This window comes from Saimiri boliviensis, unplaced genomic scaffold (assembly GCF_048565385.1).
Source record: "Saimiri boliviensis isolate mSaiBol1 unplaced genomic scaffold, mSaiBol1.pri Scaffold_25, whole genome shotgun sequence".
NCBI classification, from domain to species: domain Eukaryota; kingdom Metazoa; phylum Chordata; class Mammalia; order Primates; family Cebidae; genus Saimiri; species Saimiri boliviensis.
The window spans coordinates 20850-44204 of record NW_027412508.1 but is presented as its reverse complement, the minus strand read 5'-3'; the positions used below and the strand labels follow the sequence as shown (position 1 = coordinate 44204).

Here is a 23355-nt window from a genome sequence, read left to right as displayed (position 1 = left end):
CCCCCTTTTTTGTGAGCCTTTCCTTCCAACGTTGTAAGAAACTATGCAGGGCTCGAAGGTGGGAATTAGGGGAAAGGAGAGAGCAGCTCCTAGAGGTAAAAGCTGCAGACTTCGCTAGGTAGAAGGTAAGACTCTGATAGTAAGGTGGCTTCTGCCATCTCAGGTCAGTGAGAGGGCATATTCGGAAGCCCTGTGGAGTGGGAAGACAGTGCCGCTGTTGAGACAAGACCCAGGACTGGGCCAGGGACTGTCCCAAGGGGTTTCTCGTCATAATGGCTGTGGAAGGGTCAACCATTACCAGCCGGATCAAGAATCTGCTGAGATCTCCTTCCATCAAACTACGCAGGAGTAAGCCAGGAAACCGACGAGAGGACCTCAGCTCCAAGGTGAGTCCTGGTGGGAGCCACCTCTTTCCAAACCGACCCTCTCCTGCTCCGTGTTCCTCTTTAACTTTCCTGTTTATTGGGAAAGAAGATAACTAGAAGCTCTTGTTGACTCTAAAGGATCACGTGTGATCTCTGCAGTCAATGATTTGGTTTTAGGTTGAAGGAAAAAGCAGCAGGGGTGGCCATGCTGAATGAGAAGAGGTGAATAGGAGAAAGGCTACCTGGCCTTCCTGGGTTCAGTTGTGGTCTTACCACCTGGGTTCAACTGTGGTCAAACTATACACTAAGCATGTGCTTGGGAAGCCAGTTGATATGCTATGACTCAGTTTCCCTTCTTGGGAGAGGACAGTAGGAACACATACCTTGTGAAGGGCTAAGCTGTGACTAATGTAGCTGCAGGTGTTAATGTAACAGCTGGGGTTATGTAAGACTGTAGTGGCAGAAAGAAATATGCCAAAACACCTAGTCGGAGGAATTGGCTTGGTAATTGCTCTTGCCTAGGGTCAAAACAAATTTTTTTTCTCTTCAAGAGGCATCGTGGCTTCCTAGGAATGATTACACTCAAGAAGCCAGATATCTGCCAGCAAAACAGTTGGGGATGGTCCTTAAGCATTGCTTATCTCATTCACTGTATGCCAGGAGCCACATCCCACTCCACTGCAGATGATCCTCACGGGCAAAGTTCCTTTCCATCCCTTCACTTGTCTGGGTTTTGTTCTTTATGCTTTTTTCTTTTTCTTTTTTTTTTTTTTTTTGAGATGGAGTTTCACTCTTGTTACCCAGGCTCGAGTGCAATGGCACGATCTCGGCTCACCGCAACCTCCGCCTCCTGAGTTCAGGCAATTCTCCTGCCTCAGCCTCCTGAGTAGCTGGGATTATAGGCACGCGCCACCATGCCCAGCTAATTTTTTTGTATTTTTAGTAGAGACGGGGTTTCACCATGTTGACCGGGATGGTCTCGATCTCTTGACCTCGTGATCCACCCGCCTCGGCCTCCCAAAGTGCTGGGATTACAGGCTTGAGCCACCGCGCCCGGCCTCTTTATGCTTTTTTCAACTAAATGAACCCCAGAATTTTGGGAATCCTGAAGTAGACTGCATTTATTTAAACCCTTGAGGAAATCCAGGGCTTTATTCCCACAGGATCAGATCAGATTTTGTGTCTTATTAGTAGCCTGTAAACACAATAGCCTTGTGTGGTACAAGATTGTTACAGGGAGACGCATTTGAGACCACAGCATGTTATTGCTTTGTCTGTAACTCTTCAATGATGAGTAAATCCCATGAGGAATGATTTAGAATGCCACTGTACAAATGGCAGGATTCTGGGACGACTGAGCTCAGCTCTGTAGTCCTTAGCAGAACCTTGATCGGATTTGGTAAGAAGGTGAACAGCTTTCCTGTATATTTCAGCAGAAGTTATACTGAATCACAGTTTGCTAGAAGGTTCTGTGGTGGTGGACATTGTGACCCTTCCAAGGTCTCTTATTAATCGTTGTTTCTATTCTCCTGAGGCAGGCGAAAGCCTGAAACATAGAAATTGTCTTAGATATGACTCTGTTCATTCTTACTGCTGCAAGTGCTCTTATTCTTGACCGGTAACTTGGCAGTGACCGGCACCATTAGAGCAATCTTCTCAAATCTTTGGTCTCTTTCTCTGGCCAGGAATGGTATAAGTAGTAGAAACATGTAATGAGGGTTTAGCCTTCATTATTAATTCTTACTATATGGTTGCCATTCTTTAAGACTTCCAATATTATGTATTACTAATGCATTTAACAAGTGTTTATTGAGTGCCTATTAGGTGTGCAATAAAGGGGTAAAACATTACCCTTGCCATCAAAGAGCTTATGGCTAGTCAGACATGTAAACAAATAATTAAAACATAGTGTGATAAGTACCGCTCTAGAAGTATTCCTAAGTTGTTAATGGAAGCACAGGGGAGGCGACCTAAGTCACTTCAGGGGAATTAGGAAAGGCTTCACCGAGGAAGGGATGCTTGAAACATGAGTCCTGAGGCAGGTGGAGAAAAGTTCTCCAGGAAAACAGTAGAAAAGGGGCATCCTTGGGAAGACCATTTACCATTCCTTGTTTAAAACAGGAATTCAGTACTTCAGACTACTTTAAATGGCTTTGTCTGTCCTAAAGCTGTGTGTGAAAGAAATACTTAGCTCAAGTTGAATGACCCTTGAATGGTCTGGCAGCAAAATGACTGGTGCTTATCTTTAGCACCCAAGAGAAGTAGCTGTCTTTGTGTGCCCAGGACCCTAGCAATGCTGGACTCCCCACAGTCTTCAGTGAAAGGTCTCTACCAAGATTATTCTAAAAGCTGCCTTGTGATAATTCTAGTGTATTAAGCTCTGTGAGTTGCTCTAATATGTGGTGGCTGTGGGTAATCATAACAGGACATGTGTGATTCATGGATAGCTAATTCTCAAAATTTGAAGACAGAAAGGCACATGTCCCTTTTGGGGGTCAAAGAAGGAAATGGGCCGGGCGCGGTGGCTCAAGCCTGTAATCCCAGCACTTTGGGAGGCCGAGGCGGGTGGATCACAAGGTCAAGAGATCGAGACCATCCTGGTCAACATGGTGAAACCCCGTCTCTACGAAAAATACAAAAAATTAGCTGGGCATGGTGGCATGTGCCTGTAATCCAAGCTACTCAGGAAGCTGAGGCAGGAGAATTGCCTGAACCCAGGAGGCGGAGGTTGCGGTGAGCCGAGATCGCGCCATTGCACTCCAGCCTGGGTAACAAGAGTGAAACTCCGCCTCAAAAAAAAAAAAAAAAAAAGAAGGAAATGTCAGAAAGCCTTTATTCAGCTCTTCAGATGGCCTCCTGCTTTGAATTATACTCTTGCTTCTATCTAAAGTAGCCTTCTCCGTTACACCAGATTCTACACTTATTTTTAGGTCCAGTTCCGTATTTGTCAGAGCCACAGGGCTTTCTCTGACCAGCCCCCACTTTGAAACTGGTTTCTTACATATGTCTTCATTTCCCAAGGTTGGGGTCATGCTCTTTATTTCCTTTACATCACACCATTTAGGACAGTGTCAGATGAGCAGTAAGTACTTAAAAGAAAATAAGTGAGAATAAAATAATCAGGAGGAATTATGAGCTCTTTAGAAGAGAAGTCAAAACTAGGATTAATAAAATGGTGACAAAGAGGTAGAGATGCAGCCTGATGAGGTGTGAAGGACATGAGAAAAGAAGTCCACATTTGCAGAAAGCAGTGCTCAGTAGACTCCTTAATTCAGGAGAGACCTAGTTAAAAACAGGGCTACAAGCTGGTGTGAGAGAGCCAGTGGAGGTGGAGATTTAAGTTACAGCAAAGAGAGTAGCTAAGAGCTGAGATTTTTATTAAGCCTTTTCAAAGGGAGGGGAGTCTCTGAAGTAGAATAAATTGGAAAAGAGTAACTTAAAGTTTTATGCTAAATCTGCTTAGTCTTGGTGAAGTGTGACTTAAAGTTACCAGTTGTTAATACTCAAGTTCAAATCCTGTAGACTTGTCAGTTCCTGCCTCTCATTTCTAAGTTGGGGCTGTGTTTTCCATTTTTTTTTTTTTTTTTTTTTTTTTTTTTTGAGATGGAGTTTTGCTCTTGTTACCCAGGCTGGAGTGCAATGGTGTGATCTTGGCTCACCGCAACCTCCGCCTCCTGGGTTCAGGCAATTCTCCTGCCTCAGCCTCCTGAGTAGCTGGGATTACAGGCACGCGCCACCGTGCCCAGCTAATGTTTTGTATTTTTAGTAGAGACAGGGTTTCACCATGTTGATCAGGATGATCTCGATCTCTTGACCTCGTGATCCACCCGCCTCTGCCTCCGAAAGTGCTGGCATTACAGGCGTGAGCCTCCACGCCCGGCCTGTTTGATCACATATATGATTTGGTATTGGGGAAGCATACTCATACTCATTTTTTTTTTTTTTTTTTGAGATGAAGTTTCACTCTTGTTGCCCAGGCTGGAGTGCCATGGTGCAATCTTGGCTCACTGCAAACTCTGCCTCCTGGGTTCAAGTCATTCTCCTGCCTCAGCCTCCTGAGTAACTGGGATTACAGGTATGTACCACCATGCCTGGCTAATTTTGTATTTTTAGTAGAGACAGGGTTTCTCTATGTTGGTCAGGCTGGTCTCCAACTCCCAACCTCAGGTGATCTTCCTGCCTTGGCATTTTTTTTGAGGTGGAGTTTTCGTTCTTATTGCTTAGGCTGGAATGCAGTGGCGCAATCTCAGCTCACTGCAACCTCCGTCTCCCAGGTTCCAGTGATTTTCCTTCCTCAGCCTCCCAAGTAGTTGGAATTACAAGCGCGTGCCACCACGCTAGGCTGATTTGTTTGTATTTTTAGTAGAGATGGGGTTTCACTATGTTGGCCAGGCTGGTCTCTAACTCCTGACCTCAGGTGATCTGCCCTCAGCCTCCCAAAGTGCTAGGATTACATATGTGAGCCATTGTGCCTAACCGCATACTCTTTTTTTTTTTTTTTTTTTTTTTTTTTTTTTTTTTGAGACAAAAGTCTTACCTGTCGCCCAGGCTAGATGGAGTACAGTGGTGCGATCTTGGCTCACTGCTACCTCTGCCTCATGGGTTCAGGTGATTCCCTTGCTTCATCCTCCTGAGTAGCTGGGACTACAGATGCTTGCCACCACACATGGCTAATTTTTGTATTTTTAGTAGAGATGGGGTTTCACCATGTTGGCCAGGATGGTCTCTAGCTCCTGACTTCACGATCTACTCGCCTCAGCCTCCCAAAGTACTGGGATTACAGGCATGAGCCACTGTGCCCAGCACACATACTCATTTTTAAAGCATTTGTGGATCTTGAGCTCCTGCTCGACGGCCCTCAGCTTGTGGGAGGAGCACAGAGGGAAGTGAGACACCAGAATACCTGTGCAACATTTAAAAAATATGCATTCCTGGACCCCATCTTAGCTGTATGGAATCACAACCTTTGAGGGTAGAGTTTGGTGGCTGTGTGTATATTAAGTTCCACCAGAAGTCCACTGCTGGCCGGGCATGGTGGCTCACGCCTGTAATCCAAGCACTTTGGAGGCCAAGGTGGGCGGATCACCTGAGGTTGGGAGTTCAGGACCAGCCTGACCAACATAGTAAAACCCTGTCTTAAAAAAAAAAAAAAAAAGCCCACCGCTGGTTACAAATCCCTGGCCTTCGGGGCTGGGATCCTGAAATCTATTGGCTTCATACCCAAGTACTCACTGAAGCTTCTTAGAAGTATATAAAGCTGGCCAGGCGGCAGTGGCTCATGCCTATCATCTCAGCACTTTGGGAGGCCAAGGTGGGTGGATTACCTGAGGTCAGGAGTTCGAGACCAGCCTGACCAACATGGTGAAACACTGTCTCTACTAAAAATCCCAAAAATTAGCCGAGCGTGGGCATAGTGGTGCACTCCTGTAATCCCAGCTACTCAGGACGCTGAGGCAGGAGAATCGCTTGAGCTCAAGAGGTGGAGGTTGCGATGAGCTGAGATCACACCACTGCACTCCAGCCTGGGCAACAAAATGAGACTCCATCTCGGAAAAAGCAAAAACAAAAAAAAATGAAGTATATAAAGCTAGTCAAGTAAGTGTGCTCTTCTTTTTGAGTAGGGTTTTTGTGGGTTTTTTTCTTGTTGTTGTTGTCGTTGTTGTTTTTTTTCTCTACTGTGACCTCTAGACTGATTGCTCTGAAAACTGCTATGTCAGGGGTAGATTTGAGAGAACTACATTGCTGTGGAGCTGATCACTGCCATGCTAATGCAGATTAGCAGAAGTTTCCCTTTGGGCAAGATTAGGAAACTTTATGATAATATTCTGGAGCCCACTCCGGTCTTTCATGTCACCATTCCACTACCCATTTCCCTTTGGACTCACTGGAATCAGTAGTTTTTGTTTGTTTGTTTTGTTTTAAAGAGATGGGGTCTCCCTGTGTTTCCTAGGCTGGACTTAACTCTTGAGCTCAAGTGATCCTCTGCTTTCTTTTTTTTTTTTTTTTTTTTTTTTTTTTGGAGACCTTTGCTCTGTCATCCAGGTTTCAGTGCAGTGGTGCAGTCACGGCTCACTGCACCCTTGAACTTCTGTGCTCAAGCGATCCTCCCACCTCAGCCTCCTGAGTAGGTGGGACTACAGGCGTGTGCCAGTACGCCTCTTTAAGTTATCTTTGTTTGTTTGTAGGGACAGAGCTTCATTATGTTGCCCAGGCTGGTCTCGAACTCCTTGCCTCGAGATCCTCCTGCCACAGCCTCCCAAAGTGCTGGGATTACAAGCATGAACCACCATGCCCAGCCCCTGCCTTACTTTCTGATTGGCTGGGACAAGGGGCGCTTGCCTCTGGGCCAGGCTCCAGTCATTTCTTAGTGTTCAGTACACACTCTGAGCTCTCCACCTAGAGTAGATGACTAAGTGGATGTCCCTGTGGCCAGCAGCAACGCCCCTCACCAGCCTTTGTGAGTGCCGTTGGCCAAGTTCTGGTTCAGTTTTCTTTCTCTGAGGTGGTCTGGAAATAAGGCTTGGGAAGTGTCTTGACGTCCTCACAACAGGTGGTATTCAATGAAAAATGTCAGTGTTCTCTGAGTTTTGTTTCTTTGATCTTCATTTCATTCCTCCTTCCTGTTCCTGCAGCTGCTCTCAGCCTTCAAAGTGATTCTCACTGGAGAGAGAGGATGCGTCTCTCCCTGGACCCAACACCTCTTCCTTTACTGTCTAAAAATAGCCCAGCCTCTTCAGGCTCAGAGTTGTCTTTCGAAACCTCCTCTCATCTACTTGGCCTCACTCATTTCAGAGTGGAACAGCACCACTGCTTTCCAAGTTTTCCTCTCTTTCAGTTTGCAATTTAGGGCAGGCCCCTGTTGGATCAGTTTGAGTCAATGTCTTATTCCCTGCTGGTATTTTGAATGTCTTGCGTTTGTCACCTGTTTGTTTTCATTTCTTGACTAATGAAAAAAACAGGTAGAAATGAGGCTTCTGCCTGACCTCTGTAACCTCCCCACCAACACCATGAGTCTGAAGTTGGGCTTGATGCTATTATCACTGACCCTTTGTTTGGAGAACAGTCCAGGGCTTGAAATTGGGGCTACGTTTATCCAAACTAAGCTTCTCTGAGCGCATGGTCCCCACTCATCCTTAGAGTATCTGTTGGTTTTACTTCATGTTCAGACTTAAGTGTTGTTAAAGAAATAAAGCTACAGTGTTTTCAGTATGATTTGTCATATTATACTTCATGTTCCCACTGCTGCAGGCTAAGCCTCTTCTCTGGGCTCCGTTGTTTAATGCAGGACAAGGCCAGGTTTTCTGGCAGCTTCCTTTTCATAGCAGTTCTCAGTAGAGGTATAGAATGAGACCTACCCACCTTCTTGGGTGTTTATTACCCCATTTGTGGATTTTACTTTAGCTTCTATTACCTTTAAAAAAATTTTTTTTTTAAAAAAAGGTTGATGGGGAAGGCAAGAAATAAAAGTAAGTATGACAGACTGGATAGTGTGGATTTTTTTTTTGAGACGGAGTCTTGCTCTGTTGCTCAGGCTGGAGTGCAGTGGTTTAATCTCAGCTCACTGCAGCCTCTGCCTCCCAGGTTCCAGCGATTCTGCTGCCTCAGCCTCCTGAGTAGCTGGGATTACAGGCACCCACCACCATACTCATCTTTGTATTTTCAGTAGTGATGGGGTCTCACCATGTTGGCCAGCAAAGTCTCGATCTTGTGATCCACTGGCCTCGGCCTCACAGAGTGCTAGGATTATAGACGTGAGCCCCACACCCAGCTGCTGGTGTGGATTTTTAGGGTTGGTATTTTTCAGTGTCCAGATTTTTCAAATCTTTCTTTCTTTCAACTGTTAGAGAAGCAGGTCCACAATGCTTCTTCACTGGTCACATTATTTTCCTCTGGTTTTGAAGGACACTTAACAGAACAATGAGTTTACAGTATGGATAGCTCTTCCTAGATATCCAGGGAGTAAATTCCCCCTCCCCCAATTTTATCACAATGTTTTCTGTACTTGTTTTAAATTTCTTTTTTGAGACAGAGTCTCTCGCTCTGTCACCCAGGCTGGAGTGCAGTGGCACGACCTCGGCTCACTGCAACCTTCACCTCCCTGGTTCAAGTGATTCTCTTGCCTCAGCCTCCCCAGAGGCTGGAATTACAGGCATAAACCACCATGCATAGCTAATTTTTGTATTTTTAGTAGAGATGGGGTTTTACCATGTTGGCCAGGCTGATCTCCTACTCCCAGCCTCAAGTGATGTGCCTACCTTGGCCTCCCAAAGTGTGCAGTGTTGTTTTGGATTGCTTTCCTCTTCTGTAAAACAATCCTATCTTTTTTTGTTTATTTGTTTTTTTCTTGCCAGGATTTTAAAATTTATACGCCTTATCTCTCCCCTTAAAACTGAAATGAAGCTAAAGATATATTCCACTAGACATGGTGGCTCACACCTGTAATCCCTGCACTTTGGGAGGCTGAGGCTGAGGTGGGCAGGTCAGGAATTTGAGACCAGTGTGACCAACATAGTGAAATCCTGTCTCTACTAAAAATACAAAAATTAGCTGGGTGTGGTGGCACACACTTGTAATCCCAGCTACTTAGGAGGCTGAGGCAGGAGAATGACTTGAACCCGGGAGGTGGAGGTTGCAGTGAGCTGAGATTGTGCCACTGCACTCCAGCCTGGGCAACAGAGCAAGACTCCGTCTCCAAAAAAAAAAGTTATTTTTCTTTGCCTCCTATCCCAGGCACAATGGTGCACACCTTAGGAGACTGAGGCGGGATGATTGCTCAAGCCCAGGAGTTTGAGGCTGCGATGATGGCACCACTGTGTTCCAGCCTGGGCAACAGAGTGAGACCCTATGTTAAAAACAAATACAAAAACTCCCTGCACTTGTATTTATAATTGAGATTTTAATTTACTTGAAGATCTTGGAACAAACCCTTTGTGAAACCATATGGATGATTTTTTTTCCAGTTTAGCCAATGTTCTTTTGGAAAAACCCTGAGAAGAGAGTTTCTTTGGTGGTTCAGGATTTGAGCTTTGCTCCTTATTCATCACGGTTCTCATCGGGCTTTGAGACCTGTCTTCCTTTAGTGGCTCTTCTGGTGATTGCTTCATAAGTTTGGCTGATGCTGTTACAGGTGCTGGCTCTTAAAAAAACAAGACTTAGGCCGGGTGCAGTAGCTCACGCCTGTAATCCCAGCACTTTGGGAGGCCAAGGCGAGCAGATCATGAGGCCAAGAGCTCGAGACCATTCCTGGCCAACATGGTGAAACCCCGTCTCTACTTAAAAAAAAAAAAAAAAAAAAAAAAAAAGTAGCTGGGCATGGTGGTGCATGCCTGTACTCCCAGCTAATTGGGAGGCTGAGGCAGGAGCATTGCTTGAACCCAGGAGGTGGAGATTGCAGTGAATCGAGCTCGTGCCACTGCACTCCAGCCTGACGCCTGGCGACAGAGCGAGACTCTGTCTCAAAAAAAACAAAAGCAAAAACAAACAAGACTTGAAAAAATTATGAAATATAGCAAACATAAGAGTGTATACAAATATAATAGTGTATTACAAATAATGATAAATGATTCCCCCAGGTAACCCCCACGCAAGTGAAAAAATAGAACAACAGTAAGGTGTTGGCAGTTTCTGAGGGATGTGATGCTAGGGGTGTCATCAGGGTGGGTGAGGATGTGTTAGGCACTGTGCTAAGCATTTTACATAGACGATCTTATTCAAGTTTTATAGAACACTAACATAAATACTGTTACCACCCCACTTTGTAGTTAAGAAAACTAATGATAAGAGGTCAGGTGAGTAGCTGGTAGTTACACAGCCAGTAGTGACTAAGCTAGATTTCAGATAGGGGCTTTCTGAACTCCAGCACCCACACTTCATCTTTATTCTGCATTTCTCCCGGGGAGCCTTCATGAGCACAGTATGGCACTGATTGCAGAAGTGTGCCTAGTGTTGCCATAGCCAAGAGGCACATCCTGCACTCAGCTTAGAAAAAGGGACAGTTCCCAAAGAGAGAGAGAGAGAAAAAAAAAAAACAGACAGTTCCTTATAAAAAAATATTTTCTCCCCAACATTCCTTATAAAAGTCAATTTAATGAATTTCTCAGACTACTGTTTTAGATCCATCACTCAGTAACCCTTGTCCGTCTACATCCTTACTCCTCTTCCCACCTCCAACTCCAGATTTCCAGAACTGTTGTTCCTGCTTCTCGTTCTTGTTGGAAACTGTGCAACCTTTGGTTCTGTGGGTATGTGAATGTCAAGTTGATAGGGTGCAGCTGCGTAGTTCCAGATGACCGTAAGCCACAAGCAGTTGCTGCTTCTCTCCTGGGGTTGGTTGGGGAGTGAAGGGGAGACCGACGGACGCCTTGGTTGTTTTTGTGTGTGGGTATCACAGGGCTTCAAATTGTTGTGTTCTTGGTTGGCTGGTTGACTTTGTAGCGCCTGCTCTTGACTAGTTTCAGTGCTCCTTCAGCTCTCTCCCTCTTTTCTTCGGAATTTCACCTCTTTCTTATCTCTGTTAGCATACCACTGACCTTGCTTTTGAAGCTGTGAAGAATAGCTGGGAGGAAATACCTCTTTCTATTGGGAGAAAATGGACTTAAAAATGTCCCATGTCCAGGCTAACCTGATTGATGACAGTTGTTGATGAGTTCGTGTGAACATGAGCAGAAATGAGGTGGCTTGCCCACCTGACTCCATGCGGCTCTGCTGGCTCCACGTCGCAAAGTTCTTTGAGCAAGTGCCTTGTCTTGCCTAATCTCAAATTTCTATTCTTTTTATTTCTTCTCTCAAATAGGCACTGTGATAACATTATAGGTGCAAAAGTGTGAGATCTAAAGGCCTCTGCTTCCCTGCAGGGCCTCAGTTTGTCCTGAGCAGAGGGAGCCCCAAGGCAGATGGATTGGATGGAGGGGAGCCCGTAGGCAGTTTGCAGTTGTAGGCGAGTAGCAGGGAGCATGCTCAGAAACTCTGATTCTTGCATCTCCATGCTACTGCTTTGGAGAAAAGCAAGAAGCTGCTTGTCAGGACTAATCTTTTTTTTTTTTTTTGAGACGGAGTTTCGCTCTTGTTACCCAGGCTGGAGTGCAATGGCGCGATCTCGGCTCACCGCAACCTCCGCCTCCTGGATTCAGGCAATTCTCCTGCCTCAGCCTCCTGAGTAGCTGGGATTACAGGCACGCGCCACTATGCACAGCTAATTTTTTGTATTTTTAGTAGAGACGGGGTTTCACCATGTTGACCGGGATGGTCTCGATCTCTTGACCTCGTGATCCACCCGCCTCGGCCTCCCAAAGTGCTGGGATTACAGGCTTGAGCCACCGGGCCCGGCAGGACTAATCTTGTAATGTATAGGCCTGCCTCCATTACCCTCACATTTAGTGGTTGGCTTCTGTTTGAGAGGGCACAGTATCTTTGTATACCATGGTTGTTTTCATATGACATAATAACCTGCTGCTGACTTTTCTCAATATATCCTTTCCACTTGGGATGCTCTTCTTTCTGCGGGCTGCTTTGGGTTCTCTTGTGAGGCCCCTACAGCAGCTGTCACTGAAATACCGCCTCATAACAAACCTAGAACTGGCTAGTGAACACAGCTTCTCAGGAGTTAACATGAGCTGGATGTGGTGGCTTGGACCTTAACCCCAGCTACTCAAGGAGGATCACTTGAGGCCAGGAGTTCACGACTGGCCTGGGCAACATAGCAAGACCCCATCTCTAAAAACTTAACAAAGAAAAAATTAGCTGGACTTTGGGAGGCCATGGTGGGCAGATCACTTGATTCCTGGAGTTCGAGACCAGCCTAGGCAACATGGTAAAACCCCGTCTGTTAAAAAAAAAAAAAAAAAAAAAAAATTAACTGGACGTGCCTGTAGTCCCAGTTACTTAGGAGGCCTGAGGTGGGAGGATTGCTTGAGGCTGAGTTCTAAGTCACCCCTGAGCTAGAGACTCCCTCCCAGGGCCGTTGTGAGATTTAATGAATTTGAAAGCACATTTTAAGTTCTAAATAACTTTACAGCCTCAAGGGGTTGCTAATAGTATCTGTGCCTGAGATATCCAGAGTACCAAGGAATTTTCTTCTAATTTGTTGGCAAGATTTTAGTCTCAAGTTTCCATTTGTGAGAGATCCTTTTTTGTAGGCTCAACCTCTTCTGTTCCAACATTTTAAATGAGACTTTCTGCATGACTTTTTATTGTGAACTATCTTTGGTACCTTTTTCTTGCCAATATTCTAACTTGTATCAACACTACTTTACTGACCAAAAGGAAGGCTTAGCAGGAGTTCTTTTTGATACTAACTACTTTGTTATTATTTCAGGACTACGGCTATGATTTTAGGGGGGATTGAAAAAAAAAGTCAATCAGTGAACTCCAGGAATAGAGGAGAGTCCTAATTTTTTCTGTATCTGTTTAGAAACTGCCAGTGTGATGAGCATGCTTTTTAACAGCAAAAGCTCCTCGTGATATAGAAATAATTTTTTTTCTTTTGGGGCTAATTAATCCTGACAAATAATTTGAGAAATGAATTAACCTACAGGCCGGGTGAAAATGTGTTAATTTTATAACCCATTATTTAAGTTTATTATATTGTGATCAGAGTGAAATATTCTATTAAAATTTTTTTTTTTCTTAAAAAAATAAAGATAAATGAAAATGTGAAGATACAGTGAAAGCATACATTAGCTCTCTTAGAGGACAATTTGGTAGTATCTATTAGAAAATTTTGCATATTCATATTTTTTGATTCAGCAGTTATAATTCTGGTATCTTAATCTGTGTAATCACTCCTACTGCACAAACGTGTATATAACTGAATTTTTTGGTGTTTTTGATAGGAGAGAAATTTTGAAGTAATCCAGGTACCTATGAGTAGGGAATTGGTGGACATCCATAAAATGAAATACCTTGTACCTGCTGGAAAGAATGAGGTTAATATATATGTACTGATGTGGAAGAGTACACAAGATATCTTAAGTGGGGGAAAAAAGCAAATTGCATAACAGTTTTTTTATGTCAATTTTATGTTAATAATTGTACAATAGTTTTTATGTTAATGATTATGTTTTTGTTAAAACATCTATATGTTAGTATATGCATATTAAAAAGTGAGGCTATAAATACCAAACTTGTTAATATTGGTTATCTCAGGGAGGGATAGTATATTATGATGGACGTTCACTATCTACATTATGTATTTCTGTAATGTTTAAATTTTTGACAAAGAGCCTGTATTATTTTTGTAAGTAGAAAAAAAATAAAGATGGAAGTCTCTTCAGTTTAAACATGAGTATTTCATATGTAAATCTAAGATGTTTAAACTTTAAAATCTGTATGCTCATTTTATTAATACAGTTATGCACAAATGCTATTGAAAAATATTTCTGGTATAATAAGCTTTTTTGTTTTTTAAAGAAGTAATAGGACATAAAAATATGTTTTTGAAGATTAGTGATAAGCTTGTTGAATTTGAGACAGTTCATTTCTTTTTTTTTTCTTTTTTTTTTGAAATGGAGTCTTGCTCTGTCACCCAGGCTGGAGTGCAGTGGTGGGATCTCAGCTCACTGCAACCTTTGCCTCCCAGGTTCGAGTGATTCTTTTGCTTCAGCCTCCTGAGTAGCTGGGATTCCAGGCGTAATCCTGACCTCAAGTGATCCGCTTGCCTCAGCCTCACAAAGTAGATTTTTTTTTTCCTATTGAGCTTACGGGCCTGAGCCACCATCATGCCTGGCCCGTTTCAAAAATATTTCCTTGGTTATCTTTGATAAAGAAAATATTTTTGATACTTTTTGAAGTACGTGTGCTTTCTGAAAAGATTTCATACAACTTTTATACAGAGAAGCATAAAGAAGAAAAAAAATCATGCATAATTCCAACACCTAGAGATAACACTGTTCTGATTATCAAGTGCATTTAAAGCTCTTTTTGATCAACATGGTCACTTGTATTTAATTAATTAATTTATTTATTTTAGGGTTATGGTTCATTACTTTTATTTTTTAACCATCTCTAATCTTCTTGAACACGTTCTGTTTTTTTTTTTTCTGAGACAGTCTTGCTCTTTCACCCAGGCTGGAGTGCAGTGGTGTGACCTCGGCTCACTGTAACCTCTGCCTTCTGGGTTCGAGCAGTTCTTCTCCCTCAGCCTCCCAAGCAGCTGGGACTGCAGGTACACAACACCATGCCTAGCTAATTTTTGTATTTTTAGTGGAGAGGGGTTTTACCATGTTGCCCAGGCTGGTCTTGAACTCCTTACCTTTTGATCCACCTGCGTCGGCCTCCCAAAGTGTGGGATTTACAGGCGTGAGCCACTGCACCCAGCTTCGAACATATTCTTTAATTATAACTTAAGTTGGATTTGTGAAGAGCCATGCCATGCATGTCTTTTTTTCTTTTTTCTTTTTTTTTAGACGGAGTTTCGCTCTTGTTACCCAGGCTGGAGTGCAATGGCGCGATCTCGGCTCACCGCAACCTCCGCCTCCTGGGTTCAAGCAATTCTTCTGCCTCAGCCTCCTGAGTAGCTGGGATTACAGGCACGCACCACCATGCCCAGCTAATTTTTTGTATTTTTAGTAGAGACGGGGTTTCACCATGTTGACCAGGATGGTCTCGATCTCTCGACCTCGTGATCCACCCACCTCGGCCTCCCAAAGTGCTGGGGTTACAGGCTTGAGCCACCGCGCCCGGCCTCATGCATGTCTTTAGTAAAGTCAGGGATTAGGGTGTTCTGTTTGTAATCATGTATGACACATAGATTATGTTATTTAGGTCTTCCTCTGTCTTTCTGGAAAGGCATCAGAATCTCCCGCTTCAGCTTTTAGGGCTGGCATTGATATATAGTTGGAGAATTCTCTAGGAGGTAAGAGAATTTAGATTAACTGAAGCGTATTCATAGAGATTTTTAAGTTTTTTAAAAATGTTTTTGAGTATTTAAAAAATTGATTCAACAAATATATATTAAACACTGTGCCCTGTGCTATAAGCATATGATTGTATGACATACAACCTCTGCCCTCCAGGAGTTTATAGACTGGTGGGAGAGATAAGACAAATCCATAAAGAATAGAAATTCATTACAAGGTTCTAAGCAGTGCATGCCATATGAATGAGGCAAATTAAGTGCTGCTGTAAGAGTACCCAGGAGGGGGAGGAATCATTTCTGGCCAGGTGGTCACAGAAAGAATTGGAGGGGATGTGACATTTGAGCTGGTCCTGGAAGGAAAGGGAGGATTTCAGTGTAGAGTAGTGGAAGGGAAGGTTAGAATAGTATGAGCTAAAGCCCGGAGGCTCCTTTCCAGAAAAATGAATAGTCCAGATTGACAAATGCACATGATTCATATAGATGAGTGGTAGGAAATAGAATTATGAGATGGGTAGAGATCATTGATTCTAGGCTGAAACATTTATATTTTATTTAGTTGACAGGAAGGAGCGACTGAAAAAGCTTTTGGGCAGGGGAGGAACATGGATCAAAGCTATGCTGTGGAAAAATTATGCTGATGGGTTGGAGGAAGGGAGGAAAGAGCCTCTAGTAAGGAAATTGATTAGAAAGCCATTGCTATATCCAGGAATGTGTTGAAGGCCTAAACTGGGATGTTGGCATTTTGTAGAGAATAGATTGAGGAAACCTACCTTCTTCCCAGGAGAGTTTCATGGCATAAGCTGTGCACTTGTAGGGGCACTGAGAGCCCTCCATATTCTCCTTTTTGTTCCAGGAGACACATTTCACTTTGCACACTTCGTCCAGATAAGGAACAGTTAATATTCTCCCTGGTTACAAAATAGAAAAGGAGGAGTTTAAGAAAGCTCAGGTGTGTAGAGTTGGTATGTATAGGGAGGAATTAGATCCTTTTGATGATCAGATTTCTGGCTCATAAAGCTTTGTTTGTGGTTCTGGTCTTGCTGTAGTACTGTAGAGAGGACTGACTTTAGAGGGGAAAAAAAATTTACAACCTCCACCCCCACCCCAATTCTGCAGACTTATAGTGAGATAATTTCTTTTCTTGACTTTCTGTTAACTGTGGAAGAGAACAGGAGGGCAGAAGGGCTCTACCAGGCACTGTAAAAGCGGTTAAATCTGCTCTCTGGACTTGGGCACGTGCTGATGACTGTGCTATTAATATAACTGGGCCCTTTAGCTAGAGTCTCTTCATTCCCTCCCCCTCTAGTCTGACGCCTTCTTTACCTCTTCCTCCATCTGCATACGAATCAGCTTCTCCTGCTTCTGACACTGCAATGCCAGTTGCCTTGGAAACGGGCGTCCTCTGACTATATTTGGCTCTAGCATAGGCTGGACATGGGCAAGCTCTGACCACATGGGATACTCTGGCATTAGGAAGACCCTCCCTCTTTCTTTGCAACCATCTCAGTGAGGAGAAGTCAGAACCCGTTTTTTAGACCCATTTTAGCTGCTAATTTGTTGTTGTTGTTGTTGTTAATGTTAAAGATAGCATGAAAGGTCTCTATTGTCCTTCTGTCTTGTTGGTCTCTGCCTTCTGTCTTGGCTCTCAGACCTGGCCTTGATGCTTGCACAAAGGCATAGTGACTTCCCTGAACTCTCTCCTCAAAGCACCATGGTTTCTGGAACCAGACAGCCCCAGGTCTAAATCCTGGTTCTTCCACTTACTGCTTACCTCTCATCTGTAAAATCAAGATAACGCTAGTCCTTCATGATTCAGAGTATTGCATGAGACGATCTGTGTGAAGCGCTTAGAACAGTTATTGGCACAAATTATTCATTCATTCAGTAAATGGCAGCTGTAGGTCCTCTCTCTGCGCCAGACCTTTTTGTACCCCCCATGTGTTCTTGAAAAAATACCTGGAACATTGAGACTAACCCAAGAGAGGCTAAAATATGGAGATGAAAGGGCAAATGCTTTAATTTCGTAGTTCCCGATCTGATAATCATTAGAACCACCTGGAGAGCTTTAATAGCAGACTCTGAAACCCTACTTACTGTCTTTTCATTGAGAATCTGGCAGTCAAGGGAAGAGGATGGGGCGGGGATAGAGTTGGGACTGTCACATGAAAAAAGCTTAATTTCTTTGGGTACTTTATTGACTTGCCACGTTTGGGAACTTTTGATCCAGTCTCCTTGTCTGCAGGGCTAGAGGCCTTATCAGCTCACCCTTTCCAAGCAGTGGCACTGCACCTTCCTTTGAAACTAAGGCTGTTTTCATCTTAGTCTGGAGAATTGACTCAGCTCCAACTAGTTTTGAACTGTTAAGCAGGATACCCTTTTTGTTTGTTTGTTTGTTACATTGGAATTATTTGTTTCTGGGAGTCTTTGCCCTATAGATAGAACTCTAAATTAGCCAAACTGGGTAGAGACCAGGAGCAGAGATGAGACCCAAGGTCTTCGGGTGGCCATTGGGCCCCAGCCTGCCTCTGACCAGATGGTACTTAACTTTGAAGGGGCAGGAATGTGTTAGCCTGGTCACGATACCTCTCCTTCCTCCCCACTCCCAGGTCCAGTCACCGGGTCTCTGCCCCGCTGCCTAAGTCTCTGCACAAAGCCTGCTGGCTTTGACTTCTTCTGTGGCTTTGGCCTAAGTGGCACTTCTTAGAATCTGATAGAGGATCTGCTTTGTGAGATTAGAGTGTAGTGTGTGGGCAAGAGATAAATATAGTTCTTCTTAACCTGTAGGAAGGGAGGGGAAGGCGAAGAGTGCTCTGCCTTGGACATGTTTGATGATAGAAATAGCAAGTCCATGGTTTGGCTGGAATGACTTACAACTCAGGTATTTATAACTTGAATTGAGTGGGATTGAGAAGTGGGGGAGGGGAAAAAGGGGAAGAAAGAAGCTGGTGGCAACAAAACATAGCAACCAAAACAGATCATTTTCCTCACAGTTGTGGGGTTTCCTTACCAGTTTGAGGTCAGCCAAATCCTAAGTGACCCTGGCCTTTTGTGACTCTGGCCTCTTAGTTCTCTATCTGGAGGGAGCACCCACTCCCATGCCATGGCAGACTCCTTGTAGGGGTCCCTCACACTGAGAAAGGGAAAGCACTTCCTGACAACTTCTGCTGTGTGTACAAGCAGGAAGCCCTTCCTAACAGTGTCACTGTCTGGGCTGCACGGACTCTCTTCCATTGGCTAGTGCCTGTTCTCTAGATCATGGACTGATCAGATCCAGGAACTTGAGAGAGAACAGAAAAGCTTAGAAGGCCCTGCTCAGTGTCTAGGATTGGGTATTTAGGGCTCCAAGACTACTTGGGACCCTGTACTGTGCTACCTCTCCTGTGGATGGCTCTGGACTCTGGAGAGTTCCGTCCTTGTCTCCTTCATTTCTTTCATTGCCCACTGTTGACCACCCCTCCCTTGTGGGAGCTCTCTGCTTCACCGGCTTCCTGGTTCTCCTCTCTTTCTCACTACCTGTATCTTATCTTCTCCGTGCTCTAAAAATAGGTGATCCCTGAGGTCAGGAGTTTGAGACCAGCCTGACCAACATGGAGAAACCCTCTCTCTACTAAAAATACAAAATTACTTGGGCGTGGTGGCACATGCCTGTAGTCCCAGCTACTCGGGAGGCTGAGGCAGGAGAATCACTTGAACCTGCACTCCAGCCTGGACAATAAGAGCAAAATTCTGTCTCAAAAAAAAAAAAAAAAGACTGCAATCTGCAAGCTGGAAACTACGGTTCTATCTAATATGAATGAGTAGTTCCGACTCTTGCCTCTACACCACCTGTTTTTTCCATCTACTTTAATGAGAGCCAGAAGAGCACTTAAACACTTGGCTTTATTCGTTCTTTGTCTCCTGGGAATAGGCCAGTATGAAGTTGCCCCTTTATCTTACTAAAGTGAGGGATGATTTTGCTGGCCCTCTTTCTCTCGGGAGGATACGATAGTGCTCTGTCTACTTCCTACTGTGAGTGGTGGGTATTCAAGCCCTCCCTCGAATTATGCTTGCAGTAATTCTGCCTCCAATAGCCTTGCTTCAGGGGAAAGATGACACCTCTGTCAGGTTGGTATACACTTTCTTCCATCTCAGCACTCTGCACCTGCTAGAGCAAAAGCTGGGTCACAGCTTGAGTATTTGAGGCTGCGTTTCGGGTGTGGAGGAGCTCACTGTAGAGAACCAAGTGGGTCCTCTCTTCTTCCTTCCGAGTTTCCACTTGGGCATGAAGCAGCGTTCCTAGAGCTGTCGATGGACAGGTCCCAAGTCACTACCCAGACACAGTTGCCTGGACTGGCGTGTCTCTTAGGCTGTATTTCATTGGCATTTGGGCCTTGAGGGTTTGGAGCTGAGGTTCCTGTCAGAACTTTGGGCCGCATCCCAGACTTTGCGGATAGCTACTTTCTCACAGGTCATCTTTCCTACCTCACTTTCTTTTTTTTTTTTTTTTTTTTTTTGAGACGGAGTTTCGCTCTTGTTACCCAGGCTGGAGTGCAATGGCGTGATCTCGGCTCACTGCAACCTCCGCCTCCTGGGTTCAAGCAATTCTCCTGCCTCAGCCTCCTGCGTAGCTGGGATTACAGGCACGAGCCACCATGCCCAGCTAATTTTTTGTATTTTTAGTAGAGATGGGGTTTCACCTTGTTGACCAGGATGGTCTCGATCTCTCGACCTCGTGATCCACCCGCCTCGGCCTCCCAAAGTGCTGGGATTACAGGCTTGAGCCACCGCGCCCGGCCCTACCTCACTTTCTTAAGTGATCTTCGAGCCCAGAACCCTCTCACGCGTCGGCTTGCTTCCTCACCTGGAAGATGCTGTAGTATTTAGAGTGTGGTCTGAGAAGCCTGGAGTCCCCAAAACCCCTTTGGGTGTCCATGATGTCTTGTTTCCAACTCCATATCCAAATGAGGCTAGGTTTTCTTGGCATCCTTCCACTAGAGAACGTCAGAACAGATGGAATACAGATGCAGATATGAGAACCCGGCTCTCCCTATGAAGCCAGATAGGAAAAAGATTTGCAAAAATGTAAAACAGTGCCATTCTTCTAATTATTTTTGTTTTGGAAAATAGAATTATCTTTAATAAGGATGTTAATATGTAATGGGTTTATTGTTATTTTTAACGGAATTAGTAAGTATTGTTAATGTTTCCCATCGTGATTTCAAATACAGTAAATATTGATAGATATAACCTGCCTAAACAGAAGCCCTCTGTCATCCTTGATGAGTTCTAAGACTGTAAAAAGGTCCCAAGACCAAAAAGTCTGAAAAATTTCTGGGCTAGGTCCTGCTTGGTAACAAACCACCTCAAAATCCCTCTGGCTTAAGCAACAGTTTATTTCTTGCCCATGCTACTTATTCAGATGGGCCAAGGGGCCCAGCTCATCCCCTGCTGCCATGCCGAAAGTCAGAAAGAGGGGTCCACACACTGGTTCTGTGACGTGTCAAAGAATTATACACATGTGCAGCTGCGTAAGCACAGAAGTGAGAAACTGAAAGCACAGATTTTTGGCTGGACACGGTGGCTAATGCCTGTTAATCCCAGCACTTTGGGAGGCCAAGGCGGGTGGATTGCTTGAGATCAGGAGTTCGAGACCAGCCTGGCCAACATGTGAAACCTCATCTCCCCACTAAAAATAGAAAAATTAGCCAAGTGCAGTGGAGGGCACCTGTAATCCCAGCTACTTGGGAGGCTGAGGCAGGAGAATTGCTTGAATCTGGGAGGCGGAGGTTGCAGTGAGCTGAGATTGCCCCACTGCACTCCAGCCTGGGTGACAGAGTGAGACTTGTCTCAAAACCCCATCCCCCACCCCACCCCCAGATTTTTGAGTTCTTCATACCCTTTCCCTTCACATTGCCAGGTCAATGAGTGTCAACGAAATGGCTTGAGGCTAGAGGGAGAAGTGGGGATGTGAGTTATAGAAGGATGTTGCTCATAAGGTCCTAAGCCTCATACCACATCTTTGACTATACCTTTTCTCTCTTTTTAATATTTGCTGCACAGTATTTAAGACATAAAATAAAGACATGGAATAATAAGCAAGTGTGTGTGCCTACCATCAGCTTAAGAAGCAAAAGGTTACCTGTACCATACTGCCCTTTCTGCTTGTCCTCAGCTGCTCATAGCTACTATCACAACCAGTTTTAGATACTTTATGGGGAACAACTGTATTGGCCAGAAACACCCCAGTTTTCCTGGTCTTTCACTGTTTCTGAAACCTCTGCAAGGCATTCATTTATTCCTTAAATATGTATCAAGTGCCCATTGTGTGCCAGAGACTGTTTAAAGTGCTGGGGCTACATCCATAGGAGGATAGCAACCTACATCCTGTCCTCAAGGAGCTCACATTCTGATGGGACAGACAGGCAGTAAGAGCAGGGACAGAGATATCACCAATATTGAGTTGCTACCTGCCTCTGTGACCTATGAAGAAAAATAATGCTGGGGTAAGTTGGGTATAGAATTATGGCAGTAAAGCTAGTCTGGAAGGCCCTCTCTGAGGAAGAGACCTTTGAGCAAAGACCTCAGGAAATTACCTCTGTGCGCAGCTGAGAGAAGAGCCTTTTAGTCTAAGAAATAGCATATGCAAAGGACAAGAGGCTAGAATCTGCCTAAGGTGCTTAAAGTTGGTGAGCTGGCTGGCATGGAGTAAGTGAGTGAAGTGGGGGGTATAGGAAATGAGGTCAGAGAGGTAGCCAGAGGCCCAAGGCTTTAGGGCCTTGTAAACCTGGGTAGAGTCTTTGGATTTGAATTTAAGGGAGATGAGAAGCCTTAAATGGGTTTGGGGCACAATGATGACATGGTCTCATTTATATTTTAAAAGAATCCCTGTGACCCAACATGTGGAGAAAAGACTGTAGGGAGTAAGGCCTGAAGCAGGGAGAGCATGTGGGTGTTATAGCCCAAGTGAGAGATAAGAGTGACTTGAACTAAGTGGCATGCTGCCAAATACTTACAGGCTCTGTGAGAGGAAAAAACTGTGATTTTTAAGATTTGTGAGCCTCTGCTGATTTCCATGGTGTATGTCGTCGTGTGGCGGTGATTTCGGGGCCACTCTTGTGCTAGCTCTGAATGTGGGAAAAGTTTTGCAGAGTCAGTATTCATGAGTTGGTGCAAGCCAGCTCCGGCACAGCACTGATTGAACCTGAATGCATTGAACCTGGGGTGTGTTTGCAGGGGATGCTGAAGTTCGTCTCCATTTTCTTTTTCTTTCTTTCTTTCTTTTTCTTTTTCTTTTTTTTTTTTACTGTCTTTGGCAAATGGATGTTAAGTTTGTCTCCATTTTCTAAGGCAGGGGGAAGCTCTACCACCTTCTTGGAAAGGAGGCTAGGAAGCAAGTTATCAGAGGGAGAGAGTCAGTTTATGCAGTCCATCATGTTGAAGCCTTGCAAAATAAGCCTAGATGTTAGAGGCCTTGCAGGAACTCTGGACTCTTAGATCCTTTGAAAGTCGAGCTCAGCCCAAAACCTCCCTGCAAACAGGAAACTGGTTTGAGTTAAGAACATAAAATAAAAACCAGCTGATGCCCGTGACTGTTTTCCCCTGCTCCTCCCTTCCACAGAGCCAAAGGAAACTGCTTTTTTTCCCCCTTGGATAGCTGCTTAGAAACCAGAAAAAGCCAAAAAACATAAATCCTTTGAAAATAAGCCAAGTTTTGAGCCCAGGCAAACTTCTGCCTGTGGGGTTTTCCTAGTGTGGAAGTGCGTTCTACCGCTCTGAGTCCTAGGAGGAAAATGACTCAGGAGCACAAATGTGCCGGTGATCGGGGCCTGTCACCCGGGCCTGGCAGAGAGAGATGTTCTATAGCAGGGTGTCCCGGACTAGAACTTCCAGCCCATTTGTAGGTCATGAACTCAGTAAAGTGGGCCATGACCAGGATTATTTTTTAATGAAATGGAATAAAAAATACAGTATATGACATGCAATAGGATATTGTTTTGTGAAACCTTCAGTTGTATGCACATGCACACATGTCTCTATATACCAGGTCATGATATAAAATGTGTTTCTTACTGTAGGTCATGTGCAAAAACTTTGATAAACACTGGTCTCTAGAGTGTTAGTAGGCCATGTCTCCTTCTTGCTTTAGATTGCTTCAGA

General features: G+C 44.4%; 1 protein-coding gene across 2 annotated transcripts in view; it reads left to right on the top strand.

Moving 5' to 3' along the window:
* LOC141583402 (mitogen-activated protein kinase-binding protein 1-like) overlaps nt 1–23355 on the top strand; it is a 49221-nt gene that overhangs the window by 5056 nt on the left and 20810 nt on the right. For both annotated transcript variants that reach the window (XM_074392569.1, XM_074392568.1), the window contains exon 2: nt 164–386. In XM_074392569.1, the coding sequence (XP_074248670.1) occupies nt 273–386 (114 nt within the window). In that variant the 5' untranslated portion in view covers nt 164–272. The remainder of the gene's footprint in view (nt 1–163; nt 387–23355) is intronic.